The sequence below is a fragment of the Rhea pennata genome, chromosome 27, assembly GCF_028389875.1.
Source record: "Rhea pennata isolate bPtePen1 chromosome 27, bPtePen1.pri, whole genome shotgun sequence".
NCBI classification, from domain to species: Eukaryota; Metazoa; Chordata; class Aves; order Rheiformes; family Rheidae; genus Rhea; species Rhea pennata.
Window position 1 is genome coordinate 2,197,236 of NC_084689.1, and position 19,104 is coordinate 2,216,339.

Genomic DNA, 19,104 nt, shown 5'->3' on the forward strand with positions numbered 1-19,104 from the left:
ATGGGTCTATAATCCCTTACATAAAGCAAGTCACAGGAGCAGCCAGCAACTCACTAACCATGATATAATAAAAACCACAATCAGAACCAGATCCAGGCTGCTCACAGCCATTAAGAAGTGAGTCCTAACTCGGCACAGAGACTCTGCTTTTGCTTTGTACAAGCAACAGCAACCACAAAAGTGGTGTTTCCTTGGTGAAAGAGTCACAACCTGCAAAATCTGTCAGTTAATCTGATTTTAATGAAATTTCAGCAGAGAACACACAAGGCCAGCTACACTGCTGCCTCCATAAATCACAGCAAGTGAGAGGCACAAAGAGGGCCTCGAACATTTCACGAAAGGAAAAGAGGATTTGACTGAAACATTCCCTGCAAAAAGTACAAACTTCCTGTGTCTGACAGGTAGAAACTTGACCAGCAAGTGCTCCTTGTGCAGAGCAAGGTCTTGAAGCGGCAATGCAGAGCTCAGCGGTCTATTTGTTCAGCCTACGTTACGCTATGGCCCACGAACCTCAGCTCTTCACTCTCCCCTCTGCTCTCTGGCCACCACACAAAGAGGCCATGGAGCAGAACCCCCTGTACAAACTGCACTGCCAGGATCCCTGAGAAAGCTGTGCACCCACCTGCGATTCTTGCTCCAGAGAGGCAAAGGCTTAGCAGGGGAGGCACAGCCTACAGATGCGCCTGCAGCACTCAGCTTTATTTAATATAGGTAATGCTTCCCTATCCAAGCTCATAAACAGGCCTTTTAATCTTTTAACGGCCAGCCAGGTTGGCAGCCTCTCAGCCATGCCCTTGACTCAGCCGCATACTCTGCAAAGACAGCTCATGAGATGCACTCAGAGCAGATGCCACAGCTTGGTCTGACCTCTGGTTCCCCTCACCACTGAAGCCTTTGAGACAACTCAGCAAGAGGCTGTAAAATGACCTTTCTGGAACAAATTCCAGTTTCTCAAACCTCAGCCCAAGGAACCTGACTCTCAGATGTCATCTGTTTCCAGGAAAAAAAATGCCACATCCTAGCAGACAAGAAACTGCTGAAAAGCAGGCTCTGACTAACGTGCACGGAGTTCTACCAGACTCTCCTGCAACGGGAAAAACTGCATCAGGGCTGATCAGCATCACGGGTCTGGCCAAGCAGGACCAGGAGGTCCTAGGAACAGCTCAGGAGAGAGCAGAGCCCTTGACACGCTTGTAAAGAGGCTGCTCCCGGGACCCTGTGTATCGTCATGCCAGCGCCATGAGTACCGCCCCAGCCGCCCACTCCCCCGCGCAGCTGGCAGGTAGTTGGCGGTTTTGCTACCTTAGGCTCCTGGATCGTGGCCGCAGGCAGGGCGAGTGCCGCCCCTCCTCGTCCGTGACGCTCTCCGTACTGCGGAAATGCTTCGAAAGGAAATGCAGCTCATCGGGGGTGGGCTGGTACGGCAACTGGTGCAAACGCTCCTGGGAGGATGAAGACGACTGGAAAGAACAACAGAGGTAAGGAGTCAGGAGGCAGCTCCGTTCCTCCAGGGCAGCAGCGTGGAAACCAGTAAGCCCTCTAGAAAAATACTCCTCGGAGCCTTTTAGTAAGCTGGAAACACTGACGGGCAGTGTGCAGAGCCGCTTTGCACAGATCTGCTGCGTTCAGTAATGTGAAAATGGAAAGCAATCCCAAACTATACAAACTGAGGCACTCCCCAGCCCTGCCCCGCTCCCTCCCAGTCCCCAAACCTGCAGGTCTCCAGCTAAACACAGCTCTGCTGACCCCGATCCACATTTACCTGCAGCATCCTCAGCAGCTCCAGCCCTGCCTCTTCTACCCACATAAAAGGTGCACCCGGTGCATGCTTAAAGAGGGACAAGCAGCAAAGCTTTAATGCAGAAAAGGAGCTGCTGCCGTTAGCAATACTCCGTAGCTTTCTTAAAAGCACATTATGAAAACGTGATGCAGCTAAAGCATGTGGTCAGCAGAGAGGGGCCGTCTAGGAACTGATTGTCAGAGATCTCAGGAGGTTTTTCACATGCTCCCAACTAAAACTCAAGTGTTTCAGTTCTTCTCATCTGCTACCACAAGAGAGCAAAATTTACCGAGACAGTGGAGCTGGGGGTGTTAGTCCCATAGCCAGACGAGGGTAACGAAGCCAGTGACCACCTTCTGCCATCAGCCCTGCAAGTGCAAACACAGGTATCATGCACAGGAAAAAACATGTAAATGCAAATAAAGAAATAATGTCAGAGAGATAAGGATGGGAAAGAGAACTCATGTTTGGCTCTAATGAGAAAGTCAGGGACAGCTCCAAAACCTCTTTTCCAAATGGACTGGAAATCAGTGAAATAAACAGTGATTTTTGTAGTTAATTTTCGCAAGTGAGGAAGGCAATTCTGCAATCTCAGCATGCAGATGTTGTTCCTCTCACAGGGGAAGGACTGGTGAGTAGGGGTCCCCGCGAAGGGGCACTGCTCGGGGCTTGGCAGTTAGCGAATCCAACGCAATCCAGCAGCTGCTGTCCCATGACAGCTCTGCCCTGATCTGCCACACACTGTGCTTGAACAGATCCATTTCAGAAGGCAAAATATGTGAGATTCTGATTTTTAATGAGAGCAAAATTTAGGCTTTGGGGACTCTGTTCTACAGAAATCATGATTTCTAGAGTCGTGTTCAGAGATAACACATACCCACCGAGAGCAGAGTCCAGTTATAAACAGGAAGACAAACATTCAAACGTAGGCGAACACTTCCTCTTGGACACATTTTTAATGGGCAGGTCAATGTCCAGGCAAGACGAGGCCCTTCACTCTCTGTGCTGTTTCCCATGTGAACACAGCAATCAGAGCAGGGCAGTTCAGGGGACGAAGGCCCGCAGAGCTGGCAAAGCTCTGAATCCTACGCCACCGCCTTCACGTGTCCTCGCTACCTGCAGGCCTCCTTTCAGGCTCACTCACTCTTTGCCCAGCAGTTTGGCTTTTTGCACTGTTGCTAGCATGGAAATCAAATATAACCCTCCAGCTTTTTCCCATGTGACAACCAATGGCTTAACGTCATCCATCTGCCCCCACATGTGAAATTAAACACAACGTCTTGGCATCTGCTCCTGCATACGCACGCTAGCGGGGTTAACAGCATCGGCTGGGGAAGGAAAGCAGGAAGATCTTCTATGCAGACCTGGCCAAGCAACCCAGCTCTGGATGTCTGCTGAGTGTCTGTTTAGACTTTGGTGGGAAAACTTTGAGCGGGTCAGAACTTGGGGCTGAACTTGTGGCCACCAAGAATGTGATGGGCAGAGAGCAGTTTCTGTTCTTGGAGCTGCAGTCACAGAGCAATGCTGCAAACCCGATGGCGCTACTGCAGCCAGCACATCTGGCTTGTCCTGGCCCGAGATGCAAAGCATAAACACAAGGGAGAAGAAGAGCAGGGATATGCCAAAGTGGGGCATAAGTGTGACAGATTCACATGTATTCACATGAATACTGCCCCCTGAGCAAGCCCTTCTCTGTGTCCCCTTGCCCACGGAAGCCCTGGTCCTGCTGGTACTTGCCTGTCAGTCCGAGGAGCATGGCTGCACCACGATGGGAGGTTCCAGTCACGAGGGAAGGGGCAGAGAAAACAAAGACAAAACAATAAACAGTGGGGAAAAAAAAGAGTAGAAGAAATCATTTGAGAACAAGACAGCAGTCCCAGCTCATGGATTTTTCTGGCATTCTCCTGAGGACCAGCACAAGCCTGAGAAGCAGCACAACTCACAAAGTCCAAGGAGTAAAGGGAACGATGAAGATAAAGCAGATAGTGGGGAGAGCTCTTGCGATCTTTGCCCCTTCTCCATATCGTTTTCATGCAGAAAAGCCATTTTTCCCACTGCACTGGAAAAGGATTGTCTGGGCCGTGCACTGGCTCAGAAAGCACAAGCCTGCCCAAAGCCCACAGCCACAAACTCTGTGTGAACATGGAACCCTGCAGGCTGGAAGCTCATCTATTCCTAACTGCAACCCCTCACCCCAAAGGGACCCAAAGGAGAGCTGATTCCTCCATTAGCCTCACATCAGGGTGAACCGCTAACGCTCTTGGAGGAGGGAGAGACGACAGAGGACTCACCTGCGAGCAAAGGGGAAGTTCACAGAAGTGCTGGTGGAGAAATTGCGTGGGCTGTCCAAAGGGCTGCTCCCGGCTGCAGGGAGAAAGTGAAAAGTGAGCACAGCCTCTGCCCGGCACATTGTCCGCAATCCCGCAGCTGCTCCTTCAGATTAAAGAGCCAAGGAGTAAATTGTTTCCTAAACAACCCTTCTATTCCCTCCTGGAAAATAAACCAGCTTCCTGCAGACAGAAACCAGCCTGCAGGGAGGTAACTGCCCACCATGGACAATTGCATTGCCACAGGATTAAGATATGCCTCCAAATTCTTCTTCCCAACAGCTGCCTGTGGCACTTTGCAATGGGCAAGATGAACTGAACAGATCCAAAATCATCAGGGATTGCCCCCAACACAGCCAAGAGTCGCGGGTGGAAACAGGCATTACAGCAGAGATGGTGCCACAACTCAGCCACACTCTGAGAAAGGATTTTAACCTTGGTGTAAGCCACCCAGTCCCTCATTGATGCATTTCCAGGGAAAGTTTCCAAACAGACCCTATTCTGTAATTTTGGCAGATGCACAGCCCATCTCTCACCCCTACAGCATTCCCCTTACCTGTAGGCACTGAGAGAGGGGAGAGAGGACGTGAGAGGGTTGGAGATGGGGTTCCCACCACTAAGCTCTTCCTGTTGCTGTTTCGGCAACTAGAGATGAAAAAGGGAGAAATAACTGTTAGATGGCAAAGCAAAAGACAGGCACGGCTGGGCAGACTTTAGGATGTAAGACTTGTTGTAAGATGTGTTTTCAGTCAGTGCTTTGCAGCCCCCTGCTTCAGCTCGCCTGGGTGGCAGCAAGGGGACAGCCGAGCCTAGCCTGGGGCACACCACAGCTGTGGCTGCAGCATCGACTGCAGAACTGTCGCCCCAGGAACAGCATGTCCCCGGTAAAACACTGCTGGAGAAGGACCCACATCGTCATTTTTAAAGATAAACCATCTCGTCAGGGTCCCACTTCTGCTTTTGGATAGCTGGGGAGGGAAGATGTACATGGACAGCCGGGCAACACTCATGGGGTGAGAATAGAAAAAGGGATCTAAAAAGAGGAAGCGGTGGAGATGCCAAGCTGGTTTAGATCTCAATTGGACCTACTTTACAGGGTGGAAAATGCCCCCCAGTTCCTATAACCCTCTTTACACTTCACATACCTCACGTTATACCAGAGAGGATGGTCAGTCCCTGACCTCTAGATCTTTGCTGTGCCTCTAAGTGCAGGCACAGCTATCCCAGTGGAGAAACCCTGCTGCCTTTTCCAGGTCTGCGGCATTGCCTTCCCCCTCTGCTCTGCTCGGTCCGCGCTCACACACGTGTGCAGGAGAAATACCCGAGGGAGAGGTTTAGCTCAGAAGCACTTCTTCAAACTAAAGGCAGGAAACTCGGGTGGAGGAAGCCAAGCATGTGATGGAGCTGGGATGAAAAGCAGCTCTGTGCAGGAACCCCGTCCCGTCTGTGCTCACAGCACTGCACCAGGCCTGGAGATGGGGTCTCACACTCACCCAAGGGGGCATGTTTGCAAGCACTTGCCCTCTGTATGACAGCCTACGTTCCCAGCCTCAAAACTCACGAGACTGCAATGCTTCTTAGAGGAATTTCATTTTTGCTTTCCTTTTACTCCTTCTGCAAGTCACAGCTTTAAGGCTCCCCTTGCAAACGTGAGTACAAGGAACACACTTAGAAGACCACCTGCCATAAGAAGATGCTGCAGCCCTACTCTTGCAACACGCAACCTTTAAACTTACGTGTAAAATACAATTAGCACTTTTAAACTTCCTCTCAGTCTGCTGAGAAGCCAAGCTATGTTCAGCGCAGAGCAGAACAACAGCGATTTGCTGGCACATAAGCACCAGAAAGGCTTGGCCTCACAGAGACCACGTTGGCAGATCTCTTCCGCCCAGACCCACATCTTCTCCTCTGACCAGCAGCTTCCTTCCCGCAGCCACGCCACACTCGGAGAGGCTGACTGCCACCAAGCCCTGCGTTTCCAGACAGGTTCAGCTTCATCAGAGGAGCGACACACCTTTCGCTGCATGGGGTGATGCTCCGTTAAATGGACGCTCTCAGCCTTCGCCTGGAAAACCTCCTTTTAGTTCACCTCCATGTACTCTCCCACAGAGAGTCGCATCTCCGGCTTTGGCCACAGCTGCCGGGTCTTTGCAAAGAGCTGCACTTTGGCATCTCTAGGGAGACATTTGATACAACCGGCTTATAAAGGAACAGACTCGGCTGTCAGGATATTCCTCCCCCTCCGAGCCTGTTTGCAGCCCTCACTTGTTTTTTCATGTTCAAGCTTGCACACAAACTGGACAAACCTCAGACTGCCTCTTTTCTGCATCTTTATTTTACTCACTGAGCCCTCCTCAAAAGCGAGAAAATGTGCAAGGGAAACCAGATTAGGGGAGATTTTTATAAATGTCAGATCAAGGCCACAGCCCCATGAAAATTTCAATATACCCGAGAGCCAAATTTAAATAAAGTAGGTCATATTGCATTTCCTGTGTATTTGCTTCCTCAGGCTGCAAGTTCTGCAGAGACAGTGTAGAATTTCCTTCCCAGGCTGGAAATGGAAACGTGCATGGATGCTACCAATTAAAGGACTTTGTTTAATACCATGAAGTGGCCACGTACGCCCACAAGGTCTGGGAACAAGCACAACGGGAAGGGATTCTCCCTAGATCCCGAGCGCAGAAACATTGCGCAGCAAACACAGTCTCCGCGGGACAAAGAGCGCGTTCAGCAGCATGCATGCTGCCTCCCCGGACAGACTTTCGCTGCACCAATGCACCGCAAACACTGATTACATTAAAGGTCAGAGACTGACCCAGGCCGCTCACGGCCACTGCCTGTATTTCATGCGGAAAGCCCAAGGTCCGCTGGAGAGCCTGGCCTCAGCTGTGTGTACATCAGTGACACGAGGCTGATAAGACTTTCCAAGTCGGCTCTTTTTCCAACCGGGTGCCCCAGGAGCGAGTGCACGTGCTTAGAGCAACACCAGGCACCCGCTCACCTCCCGCTCTCGTCGTCCAACGTGTGTGACTCCTCACGTTCCCCAGCTATGGGATTTGAAAGCCATATTTTAAATACCCAGCAAGTTGAGTGAGCAGCACAGGGAGTGGAGAACCTGTTTCCAGAGGGAAAGGATTGATTTAACCCTTCAGAAGAGCCTCCGTGCAGTCTCCTCTTCAAAAGCAGGAGCCCCAACTCCTTCCCTTGAGGCTGAATATCTCAGTTAAGCTGGTGACCAAGGAGGCTGGTCCAGGGCATCCTACAGATCCTCTTCTCCAAGCTGTGTCCTCCATGAACCAGGGGTTCCTGGGATGCCTGTCCAGGACCATACCGTGGTTCTCCCCAAACTCCACAGGAATACCAGCACCAACAGCTGTAGCACCAACAATCACAACAGCTTTGGATGGCTGAAATCCTGCCTGCTCAGCCCCGGAGCTGAGGGGTCAGGGAAGAACCTTCCCGGGAGCATCCCAGGATCTGCCGTGGGGCATGTCCTCCTCGGGAGGCTCCTTGCAGTCTCTGCGGCGGATGCCCGAACCTCTCCTGCAGCTAGCACCATGTGCCAATCGCTCGTACTTCCTGGTTTTGCCTAGCCCCTTCCTTTAAGAGAGAATTTAACACACGCTACAACACCTACAGCTGTGAACCCGCACCCCAGCACCCATCCCAAGGGCAAGGGCAAACCTCAGCTTCTTGCTGATAACCCTGTCAAATCGCTTTGTGTGCTGCACGGATAAACGAGACACAGCGAGCAAGCACGCTCCTCCACCGAAACAGCCCAAGCAGATGTTTATTAACCAGAACTGCTGCGGAAAGCAAGCTTCCGTATCACTCTGCTGTTGGGTGCTGCCGAGGGCTAATCCGGCTTTCTGCTCACCAGTGAAACTTGGTAGCCCGAGGCAGGCAGCACGCGCGTGCCGCTCTGCTGCGTCGCCCTAGCCGGGGAGGAAACCCGAGCAGCAGGGGCTGCCATCTCCAGTCGGGCATGCAACATGCTGTCTTTGGCAGCTCCGTGGTATCCTCATGTGCTCCCACTTGGGAGATCTCATTTTGGAAGTGAAAACAAACCTTTGGCTAAACGAGTTCCAGTAATCGTTGCACAGACAGAGTCTGATGTTTCCTGTTTCCGTGCGCTCCACCCTCGGCACTACAACCATCTTGCGCCATTTTAACCCTGCTTTGCCTGACGCATCATCTACAGCTGGTTGCCTTCCCCTCAAATGTGTAAGCTGTGGGCTAAAAACAAGCCCGTGAAGCCTTCAGGGCACAAGTTTGGGCGGCAGTCCAGCTCTCGCTGCCATCTATGCCTCCATCACTAATTGCACACTTGGTAAATTTTACCAAAAATGGAGTGGAAAATTGCAGTCAGCATCTCAAGAGCTGCTCGTATGTGGTGACATGTTGTCTGTACAGAGTATTGCCGAAGTTACTCAGAGACGGTGGCCTCAGCACTGCCGTCACCATCCGGCACTTCTGCAAAGGATGTGGAAAGTGCACGACAGCATCTGCCGCCCAAAAGCCTTTAGCAAAATAACGTGTCACCCCACGCAAGCAGGCTGCTTCAGAAGCCAGGAAGTAAACATCAGTGCGGGCTGGGGACCCGCACGTGACTTCCACCCCTGCACAGCACCCGGCCCCCTCCACCCTAGGGCTGCTGACCCATGACGTCTGCAGTCGCCAGAGACCAAAATACGGTGACATTAAACCATCAGGCTGTAGGTAGGGCCAACACCAGGAAATGCTTGTGACCTGCAAGCAACAGCAGGCACACGTGGGCTGCGGGCACCCTGCTCCCTTCCTGCAGGACGGACATGCACGTTTCTCCAGCGTAGCGTTAAGGAAACCAAGAGCCGATCGCTAAAACTTCCCGAGACTGCAGAACGGGAAAGCAACTTCTGTCGGATCCCAACCTGGCGCCTGTCACCTGTGACAGTGTGAATAACAGGCAGAAAGTCAGCAATTGGTGAAAAATGAGTCCAGTGTGCAGGGAGCCAAGAGAAGCGCAGGCAGCAGGTTTTGCCAGCAGCACCGCCAGGAGGGCATGAGCCGAACGGGCCTGGCGCCGCAAGCCCCCACCATCCCCCCCGTTAGGGACCAGGCCGCGGGCGGGAGCGCGAGGCTCAGCCGCCTCTCTCCCAGGGCTCCCGTCCGGCACCAGTTCCAAAGCTGCACACCAGGCTGGGCAAGCTGGTGAAATGCAAGAACTGCAGATGAGGGAGCAAAGAGCAGATGCCGAGCGCAGGCCCCGGCACAGAAGGAGAGCGAAGCCCCGGCCGACCGAGAGCCGCCCTGCCGGGGCGGCCGCGGCAGGCTCTGCGGAGCCCGTTTGGGCCGCGCACAGCGCGCAGCAAGGCACACGCCTCCGCATGGGTGCGAGACGGAGCCGCGATGCTGAGCCAGCGCTGCAGCAACCGGAGCAGGCAGAGCCCTGTTACCAGGGCTGCGTTGCTAGGAGGGACACGGTGACTTAAGCAAGCTTGGGTAGGCCTACAAAAACCAGAGTACACAAAACCTAGTCTCAAGCCTAAAACTGAACTCCTCCGGCAACGTTTCCACCTTCCTGCCCTATGGGCTTCACACTTCAGACAGCCACGAAGATGACGGAAACCAGCTGCACGCGGCTGCGGCACGCTGCAAGGCAAGGGTTACGCCGGGGAGGGAAGGGGCATGGTCTCAAGCACGGGGAGGTCGATCTGCTCCCACATTTGTGGTGGAGCACATGAATCTGGATTCCTGGGTCTCTTCTCGGGGTGGCTGCAGACAAAATATTTCTCCAGCTCCTCAAAGTAGGTGCATGGCACTACAGTGCCAAGTGCTTTGAGACTGGGGGATTAAAAGTGCAATGTATCATGATTTCCTCTCTCAGGAAAGATTTGTTTCCAGTGGGATAATTCTGTGCTTAACATCCAAACCCACTGAACCAAGCAGCTTTATCCAAAGTTTCCACGTCACTGCTCAGCATTTCTTCTCCACTGCACTTGTGATTAAACCATACTCCGCTGCCTCCAGAGAGCAAGAGTCACAACGGGATACGCTGCAGAGCGGCATCAAAACGGCTAAGAGCAAAACGCTGCCAGGTGTAGGCTGCACGCCCAAGCTACCAACTTCCCGGCACCTGCACGGCTCAGCTGCAGCGCTGCTCCACCACTGCTCAAGTGCTGGTGGCACAGCCCTGTCTTCAGCAAGAGCTACGTCTAACCACAGCTCGTTAGAAAGATGCTAGCTTGATCTTCTGGGCCAGCCCAGATTTTAATAGGGCAATCTGCCCGGGCCGTGCACCTCGCATCAATCTGCAGCGCCGCTACGGCCCCTCTTCCCAACCCATCCCAAACCAACCTCCTTCTCTCCAAGTAAGAGTTCGAGCCCGACAGCGTGGACGCTCTTTTATTACCCAGTGCTGGAGCATAGGAGCCGTGCCCCAACACCTGTGAAGAGCGAGGACTTGAATCTTTCCAAGGAATCGCAGAATTCCCTGGGCTGGAGCTTTACAAAAGCATTCAACAAGTCAGATCGATACTTACTGATTTCTTTGCCCTCAACAGGCAGGAAGAAAACAGTCTGAAGAACCTGCCTAACCCCTTGCATCCTCCAACAAATCACTGTGTCACCCTGTGCCTCAGTTTCCCAGTAACAAAATAAGGCGGTGGTACCTGTTAGGTCTTCTGTCCCGCTCGTCCACAGTGAAGAGGCTACATGTCAGGGGCTGTTATCACCACGCACCAGCCACCGCAAAGAGCACTGCTAGCCGTCGAACCCGCACGCAGTCCCGCTCCGCAGAGCTGCCCCCGCATCACGGCGGGCTTCTCAGCCGCCACACGGCAGGAAATTAGGATTCCTCAGACGTTACGGTGCTCTTAATCACACTAAATAACATCATCTGTTTTCTGCCCACTGTAAAATAGGCCAGACTGGTTCGACCGCTGGATTCTAGGAATACTGATGAAACAAGAGCAAATCCTGTGCCCTCCAAGAGTATTACAGCCTCATCATGCTCAGTGAGAGACACATGACTGCCTAGATTATCTCTCCAGTTCCGTATCTCTAAAAGAGGGTCCCCCCACAAATGCTCAGCCGCTCCGTAAACGCTCTTCACCAGTGGTGCTGCACCGTGAGGAACGCCACAGCTCCCAACTGGCTTCACGGCCGGCACGGATAATTTAATCTATGCCTTTTCTCATTTATTAAGGAGTTTTAATTGACAGCCTCACCAGTACGCAATGTTCGCAGTGTTAACTCCTGTGCCCAAAACTAAGCGCGCACGTTCGCAGGACTGACATCTGCATCGGATGGATTAATCTGCTAAGCTACCACACTGCTTTATTCCACCCCCTAGAAATATTAAAAGATAAGTACAATGGGAATCCTTCAGCTCAGGGAACATCGCCGCTCTGCCTCCGCACTGCATTAAGCACCTCCTTTGTGCCAAACCGTAGGTGAATTCCACTCCTGGGCCACCCACAGCACCCACAATTTCAAATTTCCGTGGCCACAGGCTCTGCCAGCTGGATGATGCCACCAACCCCGGACTCGGCCCGTCGGAGGCCACCGCGATGCGAGGGGCTCACAGGGACACCGCTGTCTCCCCCCAGCTCCCACCTGCACGTACCCCCATCCCTGCACAGCCGCACACCCCTCCGCTGCCCCAGCACCCGCAGGGCTCCCCCCGGGCTCGCAGCACCCTCGCCTGGCACACGCCATGGTGCGAACAGCCCCAAACCTGCGCCCCGAGGGTCCCGGGGCCCCAAAACACCCATCCCCTAAGGCCCTGAGCCCCGAAACCACGCATAGGGCTCCCAGGCAACGTGCCCCCCGGCGCTGCGCAGGCACCTCAGCCCACGCACCCCTGAAGCCCCAGGATGTGCCCCCCCCCGATGCACAGGCACCCCAACATCCTGTGATGCACCCTGTGCTGCACAGCCCCCCCGCACCCATGCACCCCACGGTGCTGGGGGGAACCCCACGTCGCACAGCCCCCCCCCCCGAGGTGCTGGGGGGAACCCCACGTTGCACAGGACCCCTCACCCACGCACCCCTGGAACAGGCCCCTCGGATCAGAGCCCCCCAAGCCGCACAGCCCTGCCTCGCCGGCCCCCCGCCCCGACCCACGCACCGGCACGCGTGCCCCCCACCCCGGCTCGCAGAGCCCCCCAGCCCGTGCCCCCCCCCCCCCCGGCGCGGCGCCCCGGTACCTCTTGGAGCGCTGGAGCAGGGCGCCGGCAGCGCGCTGGCCCCGGTAGCCGGGCGGCGCCGCGCCCCAGCAGCTGGGGTCCGACATCGGCGGCGGCGGCGCGGTGCGGCGGGGCCCGGCGCGGCCCGGCCGCATCCACCCGGCACCACGGGGCGGCGGCGGCGGCGGCGCCGGGGGCGCGCGGGGCCGCGGCCGGGGCCGGGCCGGGGCCTCCCGCCGCCTCCCGCGCTGGGCCCGGCCCTTCCCGCCCCGGCGGCGGGTCACGGGGCGGCGGGGGGGGGCGTTACCATGGAGACGGGCAGCACCCCAAAATGGAGGCCGGGGTCAGCGGCGGCGGGGGGGGGGGGGAACAGCCACGGTTACCATGGAGACGGGCAGCACCCCAAAATGGAGGCCGGGGTCAGCGGCGGCGGGGGGGGGGGAACAGCCACGGTTACCATGGAGACGGGCAGCACCCCAAAATGGAGGCCGGGGTCAGCGGCGGCGGAGGGGGGGGAACAGCCACGGTTACCATGGAGACGGGCAGCACCCCAAAATGGAGGCCAGGGTCAGCAGCGGCGGGGGGGGGGGAGGGGAACAGCCACGGTTACCATGGAGACGGGCAGCACCCCAAAATGGAGGCCAGGGTCAGCAGCGGCGGGGGGGGGGGGAACAGCCACGGTTACCATGGAGACGGGCAGCACCCCAAAATGGAGGCCGGGGTCAGCGGCGGCGGAGGGGGGGGAACAGCCACGGTTACCATGGAGACGGGCAGCACCCCAAAATGGAGGCCGGGGTCAGCGGCGGCGGGGGGGGGGAACAGCCACGGTTACCATGGAGACGGGCAGCACCCCAAAATGGAGGCCGGGGTCAGCAGCGGCGGAGGGGGGGGAACAGCCACGGTTACCATGGAGACGGGCAGCACCCCAAAATGGAGGCCGGGGTCAGCGGCGGCGGGGGGGGGGGGGGGAACAGCCACGGTTACCATGGAGACGGGCAGCACCCCAAAATGGAGGCCAGGGTCAGCAGCGGCGGGGGGGGGGGGAACAGCCACGGTTACCATGGAGACGGGCAGCACCCCAAAATGGAGGCCGGTCTTCCACTGCGCTCCCTGCTCTCCTCCTCCCTCCAAGTCTTTCCTCTGCCATTTGTTCGCATTTTAAGATCCCCCCCCAGGTCACTTCGCCACCACCACCGCCATTTTTAGCGCCCTGCGAGGCTCTGGCTGCCATCAAACCCGCGACTACGTTGGCCCTGGCCGAAGATCCTCTCGCCGCACCCCTGTCGGACGCACACGGCGGTTGTGTGGTAACAAAACTCCAAGAAACGTTTGAAATTACCCGATTATTTTACCCCTGGGGGAGACGCATCAGCCGTTCCCCCCGCCCCGTCCATTCCCTCACGCGTGGGGGCTGCAGCCTCTTTCTGCTCCTTGTCAGGCGCGCGCGCTGTCTACAAAATCCAAATGGACAAATCAAAATGTGATATTTTGACCCAATCCCAGCTACCTGCTTTGAGTGCAGAGGAATCCTCAGAACCGCGTGTCCCCGGGCTCGGGAACGGGGCCGCCGGCCGCCGCGGAAAACGAGGAAAACTCTTCCCCGCGATTCACCCCCTGCGGCATCTCTGCACCGCGCCCAACGCGGCGCCTGGGGCGCGAGGGCGCGAGGCTCCTTTTGGGGGTCAATTCCAGCAAAATCCGTGTGCAGCCGTGCTGGAGTCCCCTCTCCTGGCTGGCAGGTCCCCCAGCCTCGCCTGCACTAAGGGAAACTTTCCGGGAATCTCTCATCTTTGCTAATATCCCCTTTGCTCCATCACTGCCAACCACGCAGGTGCCTTCTGCGAGCGCTTTACACCCGACCCAGCTCAGCTCTGCCGCCCCAAGGTGCCTCGCGCGTGGCCGTGCTTCCCCCGAAGCTTCCCCAGAGCAAACACGCTGCGTCCGAGCCTCAGCAGTGTGCGCTGTCCTGCAGCGCTGCAGGGACGCTTCCCTCGCCATTCCCACCAAATTGCATTCCTGTAAGCAAAACAAATGGCTTTTCTTAGAAGCCACGCGTATTGTTATTAAAGCGGAGGTCAGACGAAAATGATTTATGGGACCACTTTTTTCCTGCAGACAGCTTCCAGACTTCGGCAACTCGCTTCCTTCGAAACGCAGCCCAGGCAAAGGTTTTGTGACTCACCTGGCCGCCGACTGGCCGACGGGGTCCTGCTGTTTCCAGCTTCCCGGCCACCAGCACTGCCACAGCTGGGCCGCTCAAACACAACCGTCCGTCCTTGCCGTGCCCAAGAGTTCCCGCGCACGCAAGATTTAATATTTGATTGGGGAGACCTTAGTAGCACTCGCAAGCTCAGAGCAAAGACCTAGTGACATAAATCCTCTGGTGTCTGAACTCATTTTCTGGCTGCTGGAGTAGGTCAGGTGCTAAAGGATTGCAAGCCTGAATTGCTCTTTAGTGCCTTTCATAAAAACATGCGCAGCATCACTCGCAGGCCAGTGTGAAACAGAGGCTCCCAAGCCGCGCTGCTGCCAGCACGGAGTGTTGCGGGGACACTGCAAGGCTCTCCAAGCAGCCGTGAGTGAAGTTGGCAACGGTAGAAAACCCGACACCAACAGGGTTTCGCAGGGTTTTCCTCATAAGAGCATTGCAAAAGGTCCAGAGGCTGGAGCTGTATTTCGCTCTGAAACACCCGGGCATGTTCTCAGCAAGCACACACTGGGGTAAGACCCCTGGTTTCAGGGCATGGGGCCTGACAATCCTAGTGGCAGAAGGCAAAGAGAAATAAAACGTTAATATAACATATGGAATGGTCAAAAACAGACGCCTGCAGCAAAGGCATCTGTGCTCATTGTGCAGGCTATGCTCTGAACCCGGCGGAGTTGGGACTACGCTGCCCCGGACCTGGCCGCAGTCAGCAACGGGCTTGGTGGCACCAGCTCATGCTGAATGCTGAGCTTCCCTAGCACTGCTGGGTTTGGCAGCCCGCTTCCATAGAGGGGAACGCACGAAAACAGTAAAAAAAAATCCAAAACCCTGACTGAGACTACATTCAGCAAACGAGGCTCCACAACAAAAGGCAGATTTTGCTTTCCCCAGATTCCATCGCAGTATTGCCACACGTCACCCCCTCGACACTGGCACGGCTACGGTGCACAGACGCGCACGGCCCGCCCTGCAGCTCTGCTCTTTGCTCTTCCTGCAAGGCTTTTTCTGTGAAGGCTCTTTGAACGCCTCCTGCCTGTCCTAGCAGTACTAGCACCTGCTCACACAAGGAAGAGAAATGGTTTATACACCAGGAAAATACACCCAAGGGGAGCGACAAACACCCCTTTAGCTCCCCACGCAGAGCCAGACAGGGTAAACCCGCTCCACTAAACCACAAGCAAAAGAGCCTCGCTCCCTGTCTTTCTTCCTTTATGGACTGTAAAATGTAACCCAGTAGAACTGATCTTTAGTCACAGATTTATTTCGAGGACATGCCAGCACATGTGGCAGCCACCAGACCTGAGCGAGAGCGTGCGCATGCTCCAAGCACCACTCGAGCCAGCAGGGATGCAGAGGGACAGCCGCTAGACTGCCCGTACTCAGCGCGGGCTGATACGGATTAGTGCCGAAAGGAGCCTCCGGAGGGTCCAGGAACATCCCGTGAGCCACGACTCTGCTCCCTTTTATTCTGCTGCAGCATGGGGGCCCTTTCTCCATTCCCCCCTCGGGGCACTGGGACCCGCTGGGGCTCAGCTCCACGAGCCGAACCAGCCCCCCGCGCCGCTGCCTGCGCGCCTGGTACCTGTGCCGAACCCACCACGCGCAGCCCAGAAACGCGGACGCGTCGCCGCTCTCCCCAAGGACGGCGGACTCGCTGCGGGGGGAGCACAACCGCTCAGCCACACTTGTTTTTCCATGATGCTTAAACACGTGGTTAGGGTAATTGCAGGCGCAGGGCAGCCACCCAGCCCGCGAAGGCCGGCTGGAGACGTCGGGGGACACCGGCGGGGTCTGGCAGGCTCCGAGGGACCCGCTGCCAGGACGGGCACCCTGTGCACCAGGGCTCCAGCTCCCCTGGGGCCTCTCACAATTAACAGCCAGCTAATTACAACCAAGCAATGTTCCCTCACCGCACCACAGGCCATGCCGGGGAGCTGCATCCCCATGGATGCGGGGAGGGCAGAGGGAAACTGCAGCGGGACGCGCTGCTGCCCATGCTCTTCGGACCACAGAGCATCTCCCCCTTGGTATCCCGCACGGAGCGAGCATGGCAGGGCAGGGAGCGGAGGGCAGGCAGTGCCCTGGCTCCCTCCCGCTCGCCCAGCCGTGGCTCCGCTGGTTTCCCAGTGATTCCCAAAGATCCCTGTGCATTCCCCTCTTGCTCTGGAAGAGCCTGTGCAGCAGGACAGAGCCGTTCCCGCGGGTGCCGGAGCCACGGGCAGGCACGGGGCGCAACCGCAGGTCTGCGGCGCAGCCGCTGCACCTTGCACCCTGGGCAGAGCGCAGTGACGGAGGCACGCCGCGAGGTCTGGCACCGCTCCGTCCCCCCTCCGCCTGCCACCTGCTGCAGGGAACACCCGGCGGGGCAGAGCAAGGTCCTCCTGCTCGCCCGTTCGGGGTGGCAGGCGCCCATCCCCCTGCACGTCTCTTTTTCTCTCCCCCTCATCCGTGCCTGATGCAGAGCAGAAAAGAGAGCGCAGGAGGTTTCCCAGGCAGGAGGAGGACCGCGCGGGGTCCCCGCTCCCACCTCCCGCTGCGGGGGCACGACGACGCCCTGCCCTGCTCGCCTCTGACCACAATCCCCCCCTCCTGCCTCGCTCCGAACGGGCCCCTCGGAAGGGGTGCCAGCGCACGGGCGATGCCAGGGCTCGAGCTATGGCGATGGCGTTGCCACAGGAGCCGCCGGCGCTCCCACTGGCGCGGGGCGAGTGGGCACGGCTGGGCTGCGAGCTGTCGCCTGCAGCCCCCTGACGGCCCCGGCTCGCAGCCGGGGACAGGGGGCAGGTGCCCCGGGTCGGCGCTAACCTGGCACAGCAGATTATTCGCGCTCACGGATCGCGCCAGGCAGGAACCCCCCCTTCCCGCCAGACCGGGTGGCTTTGCTCACCCCATCTCCGGCTCTCCCGCTCGCCCGCTGGCTCCCTCCTGCCCAGGACCGTCCCGCGAGGAGGCTGGCAGCCGCCACGGCTGGTAGCCCAGCCCGGGGGGCTGGTGAGCGAGGGGGGCTCTTACCTCCAGGGGTGCAGGGTTAGTAACGGGCTGCAGGGGCTGCAGGGGCTGCAGGGGCTCAGCAGGGTCGGGCTCTGGCTGCTCGGAGACAGGCTGCAAAGCAAGACGCACCGGCGCGGCGTGAACAGCGACCCGGGAGCTGGCAGCACGGCACAGCACGGCCCGGCCTGGTCCCGCTGGCCAGGCTGGCCCGGGGGGGCTGCAGGGAGCGGGGCCGGGGGGGCGGGCGGGGTCAGGAGGGGAGAGCAGGGGCAGAGCTGGAGGGGGATCCCGGGGGGCGACCGAGACACCGGGCGGCGCGGGGCTGCGGGTGCCGGAGGCAGAGGGGCCGAGGCGGAGCAGCGAGCCGGGCCCGGGGGGTCCGGGGAGCCCCGGGGGGCTCGGGGGGCCCGGGGGACCCGGGGTCGGGGTCGCGCCGGGATCCGGAGCGCCGCGGGGCTGCGCGGAGCCGCCCGGGCGCCGGACTCACTCCAAGGTCAGCGAGGGGATCTTCAGCCGGTCCCGCCGCGACTTCATCCCGCCGCCGCCGCCGCCGCACCGGCAGCCCCCGCGCTGGGCGGCTCGGCCCGCCGGGCACGGCACGGCACGGCACGGCACGGCACGGCCCGCCCCTGCGGCGCGGCGCGGCGCGGCGCGGCGCGGCTCGGCACAGCTCGCCCCAGAGGCAGCCCCGGTCCTTGCAGTTCCCAGGACGTGCCGGGCGCAGCCGGTGCTGAGACGCTGCGGTGCTGCGGCACTGCCCCAGCGGAGCCCAGCACGGCCCCAGCACGGCCCCAGTACCGCCCCAGCACGGCCATGGCACGCCTCCAGTGCACACCTAACGCAGCTCCAGTACGGGCCCAGCATAGCCCAGCCTGGTCCCAGGATGGCCACGGCATGCCTCCAGCGCACCCCTAACGCAGCTCCAGTAGGGCTCCAGCACAGCCCCAGTACGGCGTCGGCACAGCCCAGCATGGCCCCAGTTTGGCCATAGCATGTCTCCAGTGCACCTCTAACACAGCTCCAGTATGGCCCTAGCATATCCCAGCACACCCCAGTGCAGTTCCTACACACCTCCAGTGCACCTCCAGCACAGCCCCTGCGTGTCACAACACGCAGCCCTGCAACACCCCCTGCATAGTGCCAAGAGACCCCCAACGGCGCCTAAACACCCCATAACACAGTCCCAACGCCCCGCAACACACAACCTCAGCACAGCTTCTTAATGGCACCCTAACGCACCCCAGCACAGCCCAGTGCACCCTCGTGCACCCCAGCAAGCTCCAGCGCAGCCCAGCCTGAGCACACCCAGGCCGTGCGGGCGCAGACCGTGGCGATGCCGCCCTGCATTTGGGCCCGGCAAGGCCGGCGGCCCCACGGCAGCGCCAAGCACCCTGCAGAGATGGGGACAGCGCCGCAGAGGCACCCCGTGGATGCAGAGGCCGGGCACAGCTCGGCGCGGCGACCGCGTGGCGGGACTTACGCTCTTCCTCGGCGTGGCAGGCTCAGCTCCTTCTGCAACGAGAAAAGGCGGAAGCGAGGGTCAGCGCGAGCCCCCGGGCAGCGGCCCACATCGCCCTTCCCGCCTGGGACGCCGGGGAGCCGGCCGGGCCGGCGGTGCACGCCCGGGTGTGC

At 58.3% G+C, this 19,104-nt stretch overlaps 1 protein-coding gene across 1 annotated transcript in view; it reads right to left on the reverse strand.

The window, feature by feature from the left end:
* MAST3 (microtubule associated serine/threonine kinase 3) overlaps positions 1-19,104 on the reverse strand; it is a 37,958-nt gene that overhangs the window by 17,269 nt on the left and 1,585 nt on the right. The window contains exons 2-8 of the mRNA XM_062596577.1: positions 18,953-18,984; positions 17,494-17,583; positions 4,664-4,752; positions 4,072-4,144; positions 3,518-3,538; positions 2,070-2,148; positions 1,303-1,460 (exon numbers count right to left, since the gene is read on the reverse strand). Of these exons, the coding sequence (XP_062452561.1) occupies positions 1,303-1,460; positions 2,070-2,148; positions 3,518-3,538; positions 4,072-4,144; positions 4,664-4,752; positions 17,494-17,583; positions 18,953-18,984 (542 nt within the window). The remainder of the gene's footprint in view (positions 1-1,302; positions 1,461-2,069; positions 2,149-3,517; positions 3,539-4,071; positions 4,145-4,663; positions 4,753-17,493; positions 17,584-18,952; positions 18,985-19,104) is intronic.